We start from the raw sequence: 17,110 nt of genomic DNA on the forward strand, positions 1-17,110 counted from the left end.
TGTGAACAGCTCAGGTGCTCCGTGGGACCATAATACCATAATACCCCTAAAAATTAAATCAAACAATAATACTCATTTCAAAAACAACCTTATCAACACTTAAGCTAGGGAACATAATATTAAATAAATATACCATATTCCCTACCATGCACCAGCTGCAAAAAAAATTTAAAAATACAATAAATTATGAAAAACCACAACACCCAGACTGGGCCATAAAGGAGCTCCAGACCCCCCAAACCCCCAAAAAGCCACACCCGAAAGTGGGACAATGACAACTCTGGGGAAGCAGAACTTCCCCAATCCCAATGACTGAGGTCACATGCCGACGGTCCTGGTGAAATTTTGGAGCAAGGGGGAAGTGAGCTGGAGCAGATTAAAAAGTGATCTTAAAATTTTCTAAAAATGTATTTTAAAGGTACTTTCGATATGGATTAAAAATCCTAAAAACAACCCCTGGTTCCTCTGCCGCAGTGAGGAACGGGGAGCTGCTGGCCCAGCCTAGTTCAGGCTGGAAGGAATCTTAAGGACAACGTTTTGGGACTGGAAAGGAGCTTCGGGGGTTGGAACGGGGATTTTGGGGTTGGAAAGTGCATTTTGGGGTTGGATATTCCTCCCCAGAGGTTTTTGGGGCTGGAACGGGGATTTTGGGGCTGAAGGAGGAGAATTCTGGAGTGAGAACGAGAAGGATTTTGGGGCTGGAACGAGGAGAATTTTAGGGTGGGAACAGGGAGGTTTTTGGGGCTGGAAGGGGGATTTTGGGGTTGGAAAGTGCATTTTGGAGTTGGATATTCGTCCCCAGAGGTTTTTGGGGCTGGAACGGGGATTTTGGGGTTGGAAAGTGCATTTTGGAGTTGGATATTCGTCCCCAGAGGTTTTTGGGGCTGGAACGGGGATTTTGGGGTTGGAAAGTGCATTTTGGAGTTGGATATTCGTCCCCAGAGGTTTTTGGGGCTGGAAGGGGGATTTTGGGGTTGGAAAGTGCATTTTGTGGTTGGATATTCCTCCCCAGAGGTTTTTGGGGCTGGAAGGGGGATTTTGGGGTTGGAAAGTGCATTTTGGGGTCGGATATTCGTCCCCAGAGGTTTTTGGGGCTGGAAGGGGGATTTTGGGGTTGGGAAGTGCATTTTGGGGTTGGATATTCGTCCCCAAGGTCCCGGCCCTGCTGCTGGCGTGTCCGAGCTGGGGACAGCGGAGCCGTCGCCGTGTCCCCGAGTGTCCCCGGCGCTGGCGGCAAAGGGAAAGCAAAACCCCCCCAAAAACCCGCGCCCTGCCGGGGCAATTAAAATGAATTCCCTCCGAGCTGCGGGGCTGAGAGCGCCGCAGCCCGGCAGGTCCTTGTCCCCTCTGCCGGAGGGTGGCCCGGGCAGGAGGAGGAGGAGGAGGAGGAGGAGGAGGAGGAGGAGGAGGAGGAGGAGGAGGAGGAGGAGGAGGAGGAGGAGGAGGAGGAGGAGGAGGAGGAGGAGGAGGAGGAGGAGGAGGAGGAGGAGGGGGAGGAAGGAGCCGCCCGGAGCGGGGCAGAGCAAGTCCCCGGCGGTCACCCGCAGCCCCGAGGGGTCCCCGCGCCTCCCGCTCCGCGATGTCCCCGCCCGGGGGTCGCCGCTGCCCCCCGGCGCTGCTGGCGCTGCTGCTGGGGCTGGCGGGGAGCCGAGGTGAGGAGGGGGCGCGGGGCGGGGGGCGCCGGCCCGGGCAGCGAGGATGCGGCGCTGCGGCAGCGCCGGGGCGCGGAGGGGCTCGGGGGGCGCGGAGGGGCTGCCGGCGGCTTCGGGGCCGTTCTCCTCGCTTCTCTCGGCCCGCCGTGCCCAGGGACAGCCGGGCCGAGCCGCGGGGCCGGTTCCCCTTCCTGGGCAGCGCTTGGGCTGCGCCTTCGCCCCGAAGTCGCGACTCCCGCGGCTCTGCTTTAGGATCCCCGGAATGCCAAAACCTGGCGGTGGGCGAGGGAGGATCGCTGTGCCTGGTGCCGGAGAATCCCCTGCGGAACTGGATAAGGATCCAGTGGAAGATGGAAATTTATCCAACAGCGTGGCAGCAGATCCTGACGGCCAGCAGGGATGGAGCTGTCTCCTCTCCCAGAGGTCCTTTCCATGGGAGAGCGAAATTCCAGTCGGGAAACTTCTCCCTGTGCATCTCCCCCGCTCACAGGGCAGACAACGGGGTCTATAGGGTCGAGTTCCAGAGTTCCTCACGGATTTTCTCCCGGTGCTTCCGAGTGTCCGTGTGGGGTGAGTGGCTGGCTGCTGGTGTGCCCGTGTGCCCGTGTCCCGGGGCAGGTCCCGGGGCAGATCCCAGGGCAGATCCCGGGGCAGATCCCGGGGCAGGTCCCCGACCTGATCCCGGGGCAGATCCCGGGGCAGGTCCCGGGGCAGGTCCCGGGGCAGATCCCGGGGCAGGACCCGGGGCAGATCCCGGGGCAGATCCCAGGGCAGGTCCCGGGGCAGATCCCGGGGCAGATCCCGGGGCAGGTCCCCGACCCGATCCCGGGGCAGATCCCGGGGCAGGTCCCGGGGCAGATCCCCGACCCGATCCCGGGGCAGGTCCCGGGGCAGATCCCAGGGCAGGTCCCCGACCCGATCCCGGGGCAGGACCCGGGGCAGGTCCCTGACCCAAACCCGGGGCAGGTCCCGGGGCAGATCCCGGGGCAGATCCCGGGGCAGATCCCGGGGCAGGTCCCGGGGCAGATCCCCGACCCGATCCCGGGGCAGGTCCCGGGGCAGGTCCCGGGGCAGGTCCCGGGGCAGATCCCGGGGCAGATCCCGGGGGAGATCCCGGGGCAGATCCCGGGGCAGGTCCCCGACCCGATCCTGGGGCAGGACCCGGGGCAGGACCCGGGGCAGGTCCCTGACCCAAACCCGGGGCAGGTCCCGGGGCAGATCCCGGGGGAGATCCTAGGGCAGATCCCGGGGCAGGTCCCCGACCCGATCCCAGGGCAGATCCCGGGGGAGGTCCTGGGGCAGATCCCGGGGCAGATCCCGGGGCAGATCCCTGACCCGATCCCGGGACAGGTCCTGGGGCAGGTCCCCGACCCGATCCCGGGGCAGATCCCGGGGCAGGTCCCCGACCCGATCCCGGGGCAGATCCCGGGGCAGATCCCGGGGCAGATCCCGGGGCAGATCCCGGGGCAGATCCCGGGGCAGGTCCCGGGGCAGATCCCGGGGCAGGACCCGGGGCAGGTCCCCGACCCGATCCCGGGGCAGATCCCGGGGCAGATCCCGGGGCAGGACCCCGACCCGATCCCGGGGCAGATCCCGGGGCAGGTCCCCGACCTGATCCCGGGGATCCCCTCCCGGCTGCTCCGGAGGCTCCCCGAGGGCGCGGAACCCCAAATCTGCCTCTGCAACGTCAGCAGCCCCGCGGGCTGGAGCGCGGCCCGCGCCCTGCTCACCTGCCCAGGTGATCTTCCCGCGCATCCCGGGATTCGGGGAGCCGGGAGGGACCCGCGGGGTGGGCTGAGCGTTCCGGCTTTTACACTGGGAAAATAATGGTGGTTACAGTGCTGGAAAATATCAGGGAAGAAGCGTTTACGGAGGCGTAAACTGTGTCATTTTGAAATTAACTTTTGTATATAATATGCATAATTTTTGTATGTATTCTGTGTAAAATCTATAGTTGTATATATAAAATCCATTTATATCTGTAAAAGATATACTTACATATATATATAATATATTTATATACTAATTTCTATATATAATGTATACTTATTTTTATATAGAAATATACCTGGTTTTATATACTAAATAGATATCTTATATACATAAAATATAAACTTATTTTTATATTTTTAATACATTAGTATTTATACATTTTAATTTGATATAAGGCAAAAATATCAAGTTAGAGATTCAGGGAATCCTGGGACAGTTTGGGTGGGAAGGGACCCCAAATCCCAGCCCAGTTCCAGGATTCTGGGATTCTTTTCCAGAAATTCCAGACAATTTTGGCCACTGGAGACCGCTGGTCGTGGCCCTTGCCGAGGGGCTGGCGCTGCTCCTCATCGGTGGCTGCTGCTGGTGGAGGGAGAAGAGGAAGAACTCCCGGGAAGGTTTGTCTGGAATGTCAGAGCAGGATCCCAAATTTGGGGGTTCTGACCCCACGCTGACCCTTGGAACACCAAAATCCAGGAGTTCCGGAATCAAAAAATCCCAAAAATGCCCCAAATCCCACCCTTTTCCTTGCAGGATAACGGGGGTTACAGGCGCCTGCGCTTCCCAAATCCTGCCGGCCACCAGCGGCCCTAAAACCCCGGAATTCCCATCCCTGTGGAATTCTTCTCCTGGAAACTCCAGTGGCTGCTGAGATCCCACCCGATGGAACAGAAATTTCCAGAAATTCGGGATTTTTCCCCAAGATTCAACCCCCGGCTGTGCCTTGGAGTGAAGATCTGGGGATGGGAAACTGTGAAGGGATGGATTTGGGATTGGACAGGCGGGATGGGCGGGGATGGGAATTCTGTGGGGGTTTTAGGGCTCGGAAAGTTTAGGAATCCTTGTCTTTTCTTTTTCTTGGTGCAAATACTGCTGAGGTGCACAATGAACCTGTTTAATTAATTAACTGGCTGATTAGAGCCTGGATTACTCCAATCAGGAATTCCAGGCTGGAATTGCGGGTGGGGATGGGGTGGGAGAGGCGATCCCAGGATGGGGATTTTCTTTGGGATCGGGATCAAAACGGGTGGCACGTCCTCTTCTCATCCCAAAAATCCTCGTGGTGTTAATTGGGATCAGCCCTCGCGTGACCATCCCACATCACGTCGGGGCCACCGCTGCTCCCTCGCTCCGGAGAATTCCCGCAATTCCTCTGGGCTTGCTCCGGGATCCCCAGAGGATTCCCCCGGGATCGGCGGCGATTCCAGCCGGGACCGCGGATCCCGGGGAGGCTCAGGCCACCGGGAGGGTCACGCTGGCGTAAACCGTCGTGGGCTCCTTGGGGGGCACAAAAATGGGGGGTCAGCGAGGTGGCCTGACCGGAGGTGGCCACGGGCAGGGCCTGGGGATGGTGGCCCTTACCTGGGACAGCGGGGGACGTCCCCGCGGGGCTGGGGACACGGCCGGGGACCGGGGGGCTCCGTCGGGGTCCGCGGGTGGCCCGGTGGCCGTGGCGTAGATGGTGGTGCAGGACAGGGGGGTGGCGCTGGGGACGGTCCCTTTGGGCTTCTGAGGGAGGTGACAAAGGGTGGGCGGTGACCCGGGGGTCCCCGCGGGGCCACCCCGGTCCTGCCACCGCCCATTCCTGCCGGGGCTGTGCCCAGTGGGGCTCGGAAAAGGGGGAAATGTCCCCAAAGCCACCGTGGGACACGGGGGACTCTGCAGGTTGTGTCGCTCAGATTTATTCTCCCTTTTCCTCACCCTTTTCTCCCCTCTTTCCCCATCTCCCCCTTTTTCCCCCTCACCTGCACCCGCTGCACCTGGGCGTAGATGGTGGCGCTGGCGGGGGTGACCTGGGTGGGGTCCGGGGTGACCTGGGAGGGGTCTGGGTCACCTGTGGGGTGGGGAGGTGTCTCACAATCCTGGGATCAGCCAGGTTGGAAAAGAATTCCAAGGGCACCGAGTCCGACCGGTGTCTGGTTCCCCCTTGGTCATCCCGAGGAATCTCCTGGAATTCCTCGGACGCCTCCAGGGGTGGCCACTCCAACCCTCCCTGAGACCCTTCCAAGGCCTGGCCACCCTTTTCCAGGAGGGATTTTCCCTAATTTCTCACCCTGGCATAGCTCGAGGCCTCTCCCTGTTGTCCTGTCCCATTCCCTGAGATCAGATCCCAAATCCCCCCAGGATCAGATCTCAAATCCCCCTGAGATCAGATCCCAAATCCCCCTGGGATCAGATCCCAAATCCCCCTTTGGATCAGATCCCAAATCCCCCCCAGGATCAGATCCCAAATCCCCCTGAGATCAGATCCCAAATCCCCCCTGAGATCAGATCCCAAATCCCCCCCAGGATCAGATCCCAAATCACCCCAGGATCAGATCCCAAATCCCCCCCAGGATCAGATCCCAAATTCCCCCAGGATCAGATCCCAAATCCCTCGTGGAATCAGATCCCAAATGCCCCCTGGGATCAGATCCCAAATTCCCCCAGGATCAGATCCCAAATTCCCCCCAGGATCAGATCCCAAATCCCCCCCAGGATCAGATCCCAAATCCCCCTGGATCACCCTTTTCTCCAGGCTGAGCCCCCCCAGCTCCCTCAGGAATTCTCCTTTCAGGATTTCCTCTCCCAAAAACTCATCCTTGGTCCCTCGGGGTGGGGCCGGGAGAAGATCCCAGTGCTCCCCATCCCAGTTCCTCCCGTGTCCAGCTGCCGTCCCTGGGGACACCGGGTGACCGTGTGGGCACCGGTCACAGCTTGGACTCGATGGCCTCAGAATTCCTTCCCAACCTCTGGGATTTTGGGGATCAGCCCCTGGGGACCCCCACCCACTCCAGGAACCCCCAAACTCACATTTGGCCGAGCGGGTGGCCCTGAAGGTGACAATGACCACGATGATGATGATGATGATGATGATGATGACACCGAGCACCACCAGAGGCACCAGGAGCTCTGTCCTCACCCTGGGGACATCTGGGACAGGAGGGGACACACAGGGGAGGTGGCCCCGGGTCACCCTGAGCCTTTTGCCGCCTCTGCCACCTATTTTTGGGGCTGATTTTTGTCATCTGATTTTGGGGCTGATTTTTGTCATTTCATCACCGGACTCGGAGGCTGAATTTGTCACCTCTGTCACCTAATTTGGGGTTGACTTGCTGCAGAACAGGAAGCACAGAGGAACAGGAAACACCTCTGAGCTCTCTTTATTTGCCTTATTGGGCAAATAAATCTCTTGTATGGGATTCCAGGGTTCTGGAATTCCAGGATCCTGAGGTTCCAGGATTCCAGGGTTCTGGGATCCCAGGATTCTGGGTTTACGGGATCCCAGGATTCTGGAATTCCAAGATTCTAGGGTTCTGGGGTTCAAGGATTCTGGGGGTCCGGGGTTCCAGGATCCCAGGGTTCTGGAGTTCCAGGGTTCTGGAATTACATGATTCTGGGGTTCTGGCATCCCAGGATTTGGGGATCCCAGGACTTGGGGATTCCAGGATTCTGGGGATTCCAGGATTCTAGGGTTTTGGAATTCTGGGTTCACAGGATCCCAGGATTCTGTGAATCCAGGATTCTAGGGTTCCAGGGTTCTCAAATTCCAATATTCTAGGGTTCCAGGATTCCAGGGTTCTGGGGTTCCAGGATCCGGGGGTTCCAGGATTCCATGGTTCTTGGATCCCGGGGTTCTGGAACTCCAGGATTCTGGGATTCTGGAATTCCAGGATTCTGGGGTCCCAGGACTCTGGAATTCCAGGATCCTGGGGTTCTGGGATCCCAGGGTTCTGGGGTTCCAGGGTTCTGGGGTTCCAGGATTCTGCGGTTCTGGGATCCCAGGGTTCTGGGGTTCCAGGATCCCGGGGTTCCAGGATCCCGGGGTTCCAGGATCCCGGGGTTCCAGGATTCCTGGGTTCTGGGATCCCGGGGTTCTGGGGTTCCAGGGTTCCTGGGCTCCAGGATCCCAGGGTTCTGGGGTTCCAGGGTTCTGGGGTTCCAGGATTCTGCGGTTCTGGGATCCCAGGGTTCTGGTGTTCCGGCATCCTGGGGTTCCAGGATCCCAGGGTTCTGGGGTTCCAGGATTCTGGTGTTCCAGGATTCTGAGGTTCTGGGATCTCGGGGTTCTGGGGTTCCAGGATTCCTGGGTTCTGGAACTCCAGGGTTCTGGGGTTCCAGGATTCCTGGGTTCTGGGATCCCAGGGTTCTGGGGTTCCAGGGTTCCTGGGCTCCAGGATCCCAGGGTTCTGGGGTTCCAGGATTCTGCGGTTCTGGGATCCCAGGGTTCTGGGGTTCTGGCATCCCGGGGTTCCGGGACCTACCCCAGTGCTCGGAGCCGCACTGCTCGGCGTGGAAGGCGGCGTGGCGGCGGCTGACGGCGTTGCTGGCGGTGCAGACGCAGCCGAAGGCCGCGCTCCGCAGCGCGTACGACAGGTTCAGGCCGCCGCCGCTGCCGGCGCAGATCCCCCCGGTGCCGTTGTCCCGGCTGGCCCAGCTGTAGGAAACCTCATCCCCCCGCTCCGAGGAGCAGCGCAGCTCCAGGGAGCAGCTGCCGTTGGAGGATTCCCGACGGAGGATCCGGATGATGGGATCGGCCACCGGCTCTGGGGACAGATGGGAATTCCAGGATTTGGGAATGGAAGTTGGCGTTTTCCACCTCCGTGATCGCCGCCCGCACCCCAGAGCCCAGAAAAAACCCAGCAGCATCCAGGAAAACAGCGGGAAATTCCAGGGGAAGGCTGGGAATATCCAACAGAAAGCCGGGAGATTCCAGCAAAAGGCTGGGATCGGCCTCCAGCTCTGGAAAAGGGAGAAATGAAAATTCCAGGATTTTTTTGGACATCAAAGTGGGCATTTCACAGCCCTTTGACCTGACAGATTTCACACCTCCCAGACCTGCTCCCAAAATGCCAGAATCATCCAGGAAAAGTCCTGGAACATCCAGGAAGAAACCTGGAACCTCCAGGAAAAGGCCTGGAAGAACATCCAGGAAAAAGCCAGAATCATCCAAGAAAAGGGCCAGGAACCTCCAGGAAAAGGCCTGGAGGGACATCCAGGAAAAAGCCTGGAGGAAAATCCAGGAAAAATCCTGGAGGAACATCCAGGAAAAATCCTGGAGGAACATCCAGGAAAAAGCCTGGAGGAAAATCCAGGAAAAAGCCTGGGACATCCAGGAAATGGCCAGAATCATCCAGGAAAAAGCCGGGATCGCCATCACGGCAATTCCCAGAGGAATTTTTTACCGAACACTTCCAGCTGGATCTGCCAGACCTCCTCCTCCGGCCCCTTGCTGACGCTGTACTCGTAGAGCCGCTGATCATCCCGGCTGGTGTTGAGGATTTCCAGGGAAAAGTCCTCCTTGTGGAAACGCATCCGCTCCGGCTCGAACTCCGTGTAATTCCCGCCGGAAATCTTCAGCAGGAATTTCTTCTTCAGCGGCTCCTCCATGGTTTTTTTCCAGGAGGCTTCCCCGAATTCCTCGGTGCGTTCCCGGAGCTCGTGGGGGATCCGCAGGAGCGTCGCCTCCCCCAGAATTCCCAGCACCTTTTCCCTGGCTCCGATCCCTGGGAAGAGGGGAGGGAGGAGGGTTGAGGCTCGCGGGGATCGTCCTCATCCCAGCCCTGGAATGGTTGGGATCCATCCTCATCCCAATCCCAGGAATCCTCTGGGATCGAGTCAGGGATGATGCTGGATCCAGCCTGGTGATCCACAGGATCCCAAATCCTTGGGAGAAACCTCCAGGTCCAAGGGAGAGACCCCAAATCCAAGACAGAAACCCCAAACCCAAAGGTGAGACCCCAAATCCAAAGGTGAGATCCCAAATCCAAAGGTGAGACCCCAAATCCAAAGGTGAGACCCCAAATCCAAAAGAGTCTCTTTCCCAACTTCAAATATCCTGGAATTTGGGAATTGCAGCCACCTGGGAGCAGGCTCAGGTACAAATCCCACAGCTGGGTTATTTTTTTTGGAAAAATTGAGGGGTTTCATCTCCCACACCCCAGGATTCCCCATGGGAGGATTTTTTCCTCCCAAAACCCCTTTGCTGATTTTTATTCCAAGCCAATGATTCAGGTTTTCCTCGATTCAAATTTTCCTCCATTCAGATTTTCCCTCATTTCTGGGCAAACAAATTTTGTTTTTGTAGGAAATTGTGAGACGAGGAGGAGGAAGAGGAGGAGGAAAAGGAGGAGGAGGAAGAGGAGGAGGAGGAGCCAAATCTGGAGCTCCTAAAAGCAGAGAAGGGTCCCCATTGTGCCACCCCCACTTTTCCCAAAGTATTTTTTCCATCGGTTTTGCCCTGGAAAGGAAAGGAAAGGAAAAAGGCAAGGAAAAAAAGGAAGAAAAAGGGAAAAGGGAAAAGGGAAACGGGAAAAAGGAAAAAGGAAAAGGGAAATTACCTCCTACAGGTGGAGCCTGGAATTTCAACTGGAAGCCCAGAGGGAATTTTGCCTTTCCAGACCCCCAAAACCAGGGATTGGCCCCATTTTCATGGAAGTTGTCCCATGGCAAAGGCTTGGAAGCCGGCGATCCTCAAGGTCTTCCAACCCAAACCATTCCATGATTTTGTTCCTTGGGAATCTCCCAGCCCAGTGATTTGAGCCAATCCTCCAGGAATCTTCCTCTGGAGCCTCCCTCCCTCCCTGAATTAATCCCTCAGGGCTCCCACAAACCCGCTAAAATTCACCCAAATCCTTCACTTTTCCAGCTGGATTTTTTTCCCATCGCCTTTTAATCCCCTCCTCCCTCTGGCAGATTTTTAGGGACTCTCCTCACATCCCACCTGCAGCACCTCTGCCCCAAACCCCTAAACCCCCTTCAGATCCACCCAAAAAAACCACAATTTAAGATAAAAACCACCCAAAACCCCCCAAAACTGGGGAGGAAACGCCACATACCCCAAAGAGCTCCGAGGGTGAGGAGGAGCCGGAGCCAAGCGCCGGAGCCCATCCCGGGCTCACGGAGCCTCCGGCGCTCCGGAGCTCCGGGCAAGTGGTGACAGGAAGACCTTCACCTCCAGGCCTCTCATTTCCTGTTTTTTGGGGGCCGACCGAGTCAAATTTTTGCCTTTTATCCTCTTCGGTCGGAAATTATTCAAAGCGCGGGGTTGTGCTTCGTGCCCCAAAAAAGCTGCGGAGAAAAGCAGAAAATTTGGGTTTGGTTTTTCGGCCAGAATTCCCTCATCCTGCTGGGCGTCCTCAAACCGCTCTGAAAAAAAGCAGGGAAAACTCGGTTTTGAAGGAATTTCGTGGATTTTTCCAGCTCTGGAGGGGTGGAAGCTTCAAAGCGATCCCGCTAAAGGATGCGGGCGGCTCCTCGGAGCATCCCAAAATCTGCTCCATCTCCCCAGGGGTGGGACCACCCAGAAAGGTGAGAAAACCCCAATTTTCCTGGGAATATCCCAGCTTGGAGCTCCACGGGATCCACAGAAGGAGGAGAAGGATGGGAAGTCCCCAAAAACTCACCTGGGAGAAGCCAAATCCTCGCTGTCGGTGGATTTGGGTGGATTTGGGATTCGCTGGGGGTGGGATGGTCCTTTCTGGTGGAATGGCTGGGAAAAACCAGGAAAAAATCCAGTTGTGGATCTCCTGCTGGAAAATCTTGGCTGGTTTTGGTGGAACAGCTTTGAAATCCAAGGGGTTTTGCCTTTTTCTTTCTCCGAATTTCACCGCTTTTCCCAATTTTCTGAGTGTGAATTCCAGGATCCCTGAGGCTGGAGAAGAGCTCCAGGATCCAACAATGCAAGATGTCTCCAACTCCCACCTTGCAGCTCCTTGGACACATCCAGGGATGAAAATTCCAGGATTTCAGCCCAAATCCAATCCCAGGATTGGGTCACATCCCGCTGCTTTCCAGGGAAGTCCAGCTCGGAGTTTTCCACGAGGTTTTGCTGCCGGGAAATGATTTTTAAACAGCAAAAAAAAAACCCAAAACCACCCCAAAAAAACCCACCCGGAACATCCTGTGAGGCTCCTCCTTCCTTGTTGAGAAAGCACCTGATGAGGTAAAAACCCAAAGCCATCATTTCCCAAAAATCAGACTTTTACAGAAAAAATATGGACGGGAAAGAGCAGGATGAATTAATCCAGGAAAAACAGCCGTGGTTCCTCCTGGAAACTTCTGGAATGGGAGCTCGGAAGGATTTTGGGGTGGCAAAGTTGTTGGGTCTGGCGTGTTTGGGGGTATTTGGGGATTTTTGGGGGGTTTTTTTGGGGTGTGTTTAGAGGCACAAATCCCACCTGGAATTCCCTTGGCCAGGCTGGATTTCTCCATGGATTTCTCCACCAGTTCAACCCCCAGATCCCAAAAGGAGAATTTTGAACCAGGAAATGGTCCAGAAAAGCCAAAAAATCCCCCCAAAAAGCAATTTTCCCCACCTGGGCTTGGCTGGCACCAGGCGGGAAAAATGAATGAAATTATCCAGAAGAAAATTCCTTTTGGGAAGCATGTTTGGGAACAAGGAGCATAAAATAGCAGGAAAAACCTCTTTTAAGTGGAAATAATGACCCTAAATCCTTTCTTCTCCCCATCAACTCATCCTGGAATTTTCTGGCTGGAAACTCGCCCGAGATTCAGCAGCAGGATCAATGCTTATTAATTTCCAGAGGTTTTTTGGATATATCCTGGATTTTCTAAGTGGAATAAAAGCTCAAAATCTCCACATGGGAATGGACCAAGACCCCAAAAATTACTCGGAATTTTCCAAAGAGGTCCCTGTTGACCCTTAGGATTCCAGCCTTGGGAATCCTTGCTTAAAGTGGAAATTTTTGGGATTTATGGAGGTGAAACCCCTGATATTCCCCCTTTTTTGGGCTGGGTTGGTGGAGCTAGAACTTTTCCACATTTTTTTTGGAGTCTGAGGGATCATCTCCGTCATTCCCAAGATTTCTTCCCATCCCGCTGGATCCGTGTCCCACCCTCCGGAGCCGGGTCCTCCTCTGGGGGGCAAAGGAAGGGATTTTGTCCCCAAAAACGGGGCTGGGAGGAAACACCTCCGAGCTTTTTCCATCATCCCCCGATCCCCGAGCCGTGGGATGTCCCAGCCCAGGGAAAAATCCAGAAAACCCTAAAAATGTGGTGTTCAGATGGAATTTAATGTATAAATTAACCTTTGGGAGCGCCAAAGGCCCCGCCCTTCGAGGCCATCCCAAAAAAAGAATGATCCCCCCAAAATTCCAGGAAACCCCAGGACAGGCTCGGATTGGGTCTCCCCACAGATTTTGGTTTTCCGTGCCCGGAGGATTTCGGGATCTTGGATTGGGTCTCCTCGCAGATTTTGGTTTTCCGTGCCCGGAGGATTTCGGGATCTTGGATTGGGTCTCCCCGCAGATTTTGGTTCTCCGTGCCCGGAGGATTTTGGGATCTTGGATTGGGTCTCCCCACAGATTTTGGTTTTCCATGCCCGGAGGATTTCGGGATCATGGATTGGGTCTCCCCACAGATTTTGGTTTTCCGTGCGCAGAGGATTTCGGGATCTTGGATTGGGTCTCCTCGCAGATTTTGGTTTTCCGTGCCCGGAGGATTTCGGGATCTTGGATTGGGTCTCCCCGCAGATTTTGGTTCTCCGTGCCCGGAGGATTTTGGGATCTGGGTCCAGACGCCGGCCCCGTGGTGGTGGAACGGGAGGAGATGAGCGGAGGTGCCACCCGTGGGACCCTCAGGCCACGCTGAGCAGGAGGAAGAGGAGGACGAAGGCTCCCAGGACCACGCGGCTGCTGGGCGTGGCGCAGGCGACAGACGAGTTCTCATCTGGAGGCAGAGGCAGATCCAGGAGCTCTGGGATGGTCCCCAAATCCCTCCCCAGACCCACCTGGGGCAGAGGGAAAAGGGATCCACCACCCCCGGGATCCACCTCGGGGTTGGGATCTGCTCCCAGGGAAAAAGGGACCCCTGACCGCTCCTGGGCTGATTTTTGGGTTTAGGGACCTCCAGATCACCTCTGGGCTCAGTTTTGGTGTTGAGGGATCTTCTGACACCACAGTGGAATCAATTTTGAGGTGGAATCCAAAATCAGGACAGAGGAACAGCCCCAAGCTATGCCAGGGGAGGTTCAGGGTGGGAAATTTGGGGAAATTCCTCCTGGGAATGGGGAAAAGGCCTTGGAAGGGGCTCAGGGAGATTCGGGGTGTCCACCCCTGGAGGTGTCCGAAGAACCCCTGCAGATCCCTCTGGGTGACCTCACAGGGTCAGCCCCACCTTGGACCGATGACCTCAGGGCTCTTCCCCAACCCAAACAATTCTGCAGGATCCCTCCAAAATCCCCAAATCCCCCCCAGAGCCACTCTGGGGCCCCCCAGAGCCCAGGCCACCCCTGCCCGGAGCTGTGTCCAGCCGTGGCCGTACCTGTCCAGCTGCAGGGGTGGCGGAAGGTCAGCGAGGCGTTGCTGGAGGACACGGGGTTGCTGACCTTGCACACGTAGGTTTCCACCGCGGGGTTGAAGGAGACCTTCAGGACCGGGCCCTCCTTCATCAGGGGCTTCTGGGGTGGGATCCACTCGTAGGTGACACCTTGGAGGGCCACGGAGCAGTTCAGGGTGGCGTTGCACTGCCGAGGGTCACCGTTGGTGGTGGCCACCACGCGGGGCTTCGGGACCAGGTCTGCAGGAGAGGCCAGCATGGCACAACGTCCTCCTGGAGCTCTGGGACAACCCCCAGGATGTCACAACGTCCCCCTGGAGCTCTGGGACAATGCCCAGGATGTCACAACGTCCCCCTGGAGCTCTGGGACAATGCCCAGGATGTCACAACGTCCCCCTGGAGCTCTGGGACAATGTCCCCACCAGGTTCTTGGACAACCAGGATGTCACAAAGTCCCTGTGGGGCAGCAGGACAACAGCCAGGGTGTCACAATGTCCTCCTGGAGCTCTGGGACAACCCCCAGGATGTCACAACGTCCCCCTGGAGCTCTGGGACAATGTCCCCACCAGGTTCTTGGACAACCAGGACGTCACAAATTCCCAGTGAGGCTCTGGGACGTTCTCTCAATGACATCACAACCTCCCCAACTCCCACCGTGGAGCTGTGGGACAACCCCCAGGATGTCCCAACGTCCCCCTGGAGCTGTGGGACAACCCCCAGGATGTCCCAACGTCCCCCTGGAGATCTGGGACAATGCCCAGGATGTCCCAACATCCTCCTGGAGCTCTGGGACAATGTCCCCACCAGGTTCTTGGACAACCAGGATGTCACAAAGTCCCTGTGGGGCAGCAGGACAACCCCCAGGATGTCACAATGTCCCCCTGGAGCTCTGGGACAACCCCCACAAGGTTCTTGGACAACCAGGATGTCACAAAGTCCCTGTGGGGCAGCAGGACAACAGCCAGGGTGTCACAATGTCCTCCTGGAGCTCTGGGACAATGCCCGGGATGTCACAACGTCCCCCTGGAGCTCTGGGACAATGTCCCCACCAGGTTCTTGGACAACCAGGACGTCACAAATTCCCAGTGAGGCTCTGGGACGTTCTCTCAATGACATCACAACCTCCCCAACTCCCACCGTGGAGCTGTGGGACAACCCCCAGGATGTCCCAACGTCCCCCTGGAGCTGTGGGACAACCCCCAGGATGTCCCAACGTCCCCCTGGAGATCTGGGACAATGCCCAGGATGTCCCAACATCCCCCTGGAGCTCTGGGACAATGTCCCCACCAGGTTCTTGGACAACCAGGATGTCACAAAGTCCCTGTGGGGCAGCAGGACAACCCCCAGGATGTCACAATGTCCCCCTGGAGCTCTGGGACAATGTCCCCACCAGGTTCTTGGACAACCAGGACGTCACAAATTCCCAGTGAGGCTCTGGGACGTTCTCTCAATGACATCACAACCTCCCCAACTCCCACCGTGGAGCTGTGGGACAACCCCCAGGATGTCCCAACGTCCTCCTGGAGCTGTGGGACAATTCCCCATCGCCGAACTCACCGTAGACCTTCAGCTGGACCTTCTCGATGCTCTCCCTGCCCGTGTCATCCTCCAGGTACAGGTGGTACTGGCCGCTGTCGGCCAGCTCCAGCGGGCCCATCCGGAGCGTGCCGTTCTCCAGGAGCTCCAGGCGGCCCCGGAAGCGGCTCTGGGGGTAGCGGGGCTGCTCCCCGCGTCCGCAGCCGGCGATTCTCAGCTCGTTTTCCCAGCGCCAATGGATTTGGGAATATCTAAAGGGGTTTTTTGGGCTGCGGGGGTTCAGAAGCGCCACCCCGCCCACGGCTCCGGTCACCTGCGAGGTTTGGGGCTCTCCTGCCCAGGCTGCCAAAAAAATTGGGGATGGTGGAGTTGGGACGCTGGTCCCTCCCCAGGTCTTGGCGTTCCCACCACGTTCAAAACGGAAATCGCTCAGTTGTTGAAAATAAAATTTCAATAACCTCACCCTTCCTGGGGCCCTCTGCACGCAGAGGGGCAGGACCAGGATTCCGGATTTTCCCACCCCAAATCCCTCAGGGATTCGTTTTTCCCTTGTTTCTATTTTTCTGGGACCTCCTGTGGGTCACTCCGTTCCTCTCCCCGGGCACGGCGGCTCCCGTGGGGAGGGTCCCACCTTGTGGGGACAGGGTGGGGTCACCCCGAGGTCCCCAACTGTCCCCAGAGCCGCGTCCCCACCCCAGCCCCGTACCTGGCGCGAGGAAGAGGAGGACGAGCAGAAGGTTCCGCGTCAGCCCCGGCACCATCTTCTGTCCCCAGTGTCACCTCCACGGGTGGGACGGGGCCAAACCCGGGCTGGGACCCTCCTCAGGGTGGGACCCTCCTCAGGGTGGGACCCTGCTCGCGGGGCGGCTGCTCCTCGAGGACCCCCGAAGCCAGAGCCCCCCGAGACCCCCCAAAAGTGGAGCTGGAGGTTCTGAAGGGAAGTGGGCACAGCGCACGTGATGGAGGTTCCTGTTCCGCGCAGTTTTCGTGTCTGACGTTGCAACGTTCATGCCCCACATCCTCACTGGAGTGACCTTTCAAATCTCCTGAAAACCCCCCAAGATTCCCCAAACCCCTCAAATCCCCATAAAATCGACCCAAACTCCCCAGAATGTCTCAAATCTCCCCAAATCCATCCGAGATCCACCTCCGTTGTCCAGATGAACAGTGGGACACGGACCCCTCACTGGGGGCGACCAGAGTGACCCCAAAGCCTGGGGACAGCCAGGGGGGATTTGGGATCTGCCAGGGGGAATTTGGGATCTGATCCCGGGGGGATTTGGGATCTGATCCCAGGGGGGATTTGGGATCTTATCCCAGGGGGATTTGGGATCTGATCCCAGGGGGGATTTGGGATCTGCCAGGGGGAATTTGGGATCTGATCCCGGGGGGATTTGGGATCTGATCTCAGGGGGGATTTGGGATCTTATCCCAGGGGGGATTTGGGATCTGATCCCAGGGGGGATTTGGGATCTGATCCCAGGGGGGATTTGGGATCTGATCCCAGGGGGGATTTGGGATCTGATCCCAGGGGGGATTTGGGATATGATCCTGGGGGGATTTTGGATCTGATCCCAGGGGGAATTTGGGATCTGATCCTGGGGGGATTTGGGATCTGATCCCGGGGGGGATTTGGGATCTGCCAGGGGAGA

General features: G+C 57.3%; 3 protein-coding genes across 4 annotated transcripts; 1 reads left to right on the forward strand and 2 right to left on the reverse strand.

Moving 5' to 3' along the window:
• Positions 1-1,471: 1,471 nt before the first annotated feature.
• Positions 1,472-4,547, forward strand: LOC110476890 (uncharacterized). Its single transcript, XM_085560899.1, has 4 exons — positions 1,472-1,652; positions 1,905-2,222; positions 3,923-4,042; positions 4,179-4,547. The coding sequence occupies exons 1-4, from the start codon at positions 1,580-1,582 to the stop codon at positions 4,181-4,183; spliced, it is 516 nt and encodes a 171-aa protein (XP_085417025.1). The 5' UTR covers positions 1,472-1,579; the 3' UTR covers positions 4,184-4,547.
• On the reverse strand, positions 3,539-11,297 carry SLAMF1 (signaling lymphocytic activation molecule family member 1). 2 transcript variants are annotated; one of them, XM_085560898.1, is made up of 8 exons: positions 11,030-11,297; positions 10,463-10,694; positions 8,810-9,130; positions 7,889-8,170; positions 6,438-6,557; positions 5,390-5,478; positions 5,007-5,153; positions 3,539-4,922 (listed from the first exon to the last, which is right to left on the reverse strand). In XM_085560898.1, exons 2-8 carry the CDS (start codon positions 10,512-10,514, stop codon positions 4,878-4,880), a joined length of 1,056 nt encoding a protein of 351 aa, XP_085417024.1. In that variant the 5' UTR covers positions 10,515-10,694; positions 11,030-11,297; the 3' UTR covers positions 3,539-4,877. The 2 variants fall into 2 exon arrangements, with proteins under 2 accessions (XP_085417024.1, XP_085417023.1); XM_085560897.1 differs by having other exon boundaries at positions 3,539-5,153.
• Positions 11,298-12,639: 1,342 nt separating this feature from the next.
• Positions 12,640-16,455, reverse strand: LOC110476888 (SLAM family member 8-like). The gene is made up of 4 exons (XM_021542179.3): positions 16,165-16,455; positions 15,480-15,800; positions 13,908-14,162; positions 12,640-13,313 (listed from the first exon to the last, which is right to left on the reverse strand). Exons 1-4 carry the CDS (start codon positions 16,217-16,219, stop codon positions 13,222-13,224), a joined length of 723 nt encoding a protein of 240 aa, XP_021397854.3. The 5' UTR covers positions 16,220-16,455; the 3' UTR covers positions 12,640-13,221.
• Between the last annotated feature and the right edge of the window lie 655 nt (positions 16,456-17,110).

The sequence above is a fragment of the Lonchura striata genome, chromosome 25 (assembly GCF_050655825.1).
Source record: "Lonchura striata isolate lonStrDom1 chromosome 25, ASM5065582v1, whole genome shotgun sequence".
Classification (NCBI taxonomy): domain Eukaryota; kingdom Metazoa; phylum Chordata; class Aves; order Passeriformes; family Estrildidae; genus Lonchura; species Lonchura striata.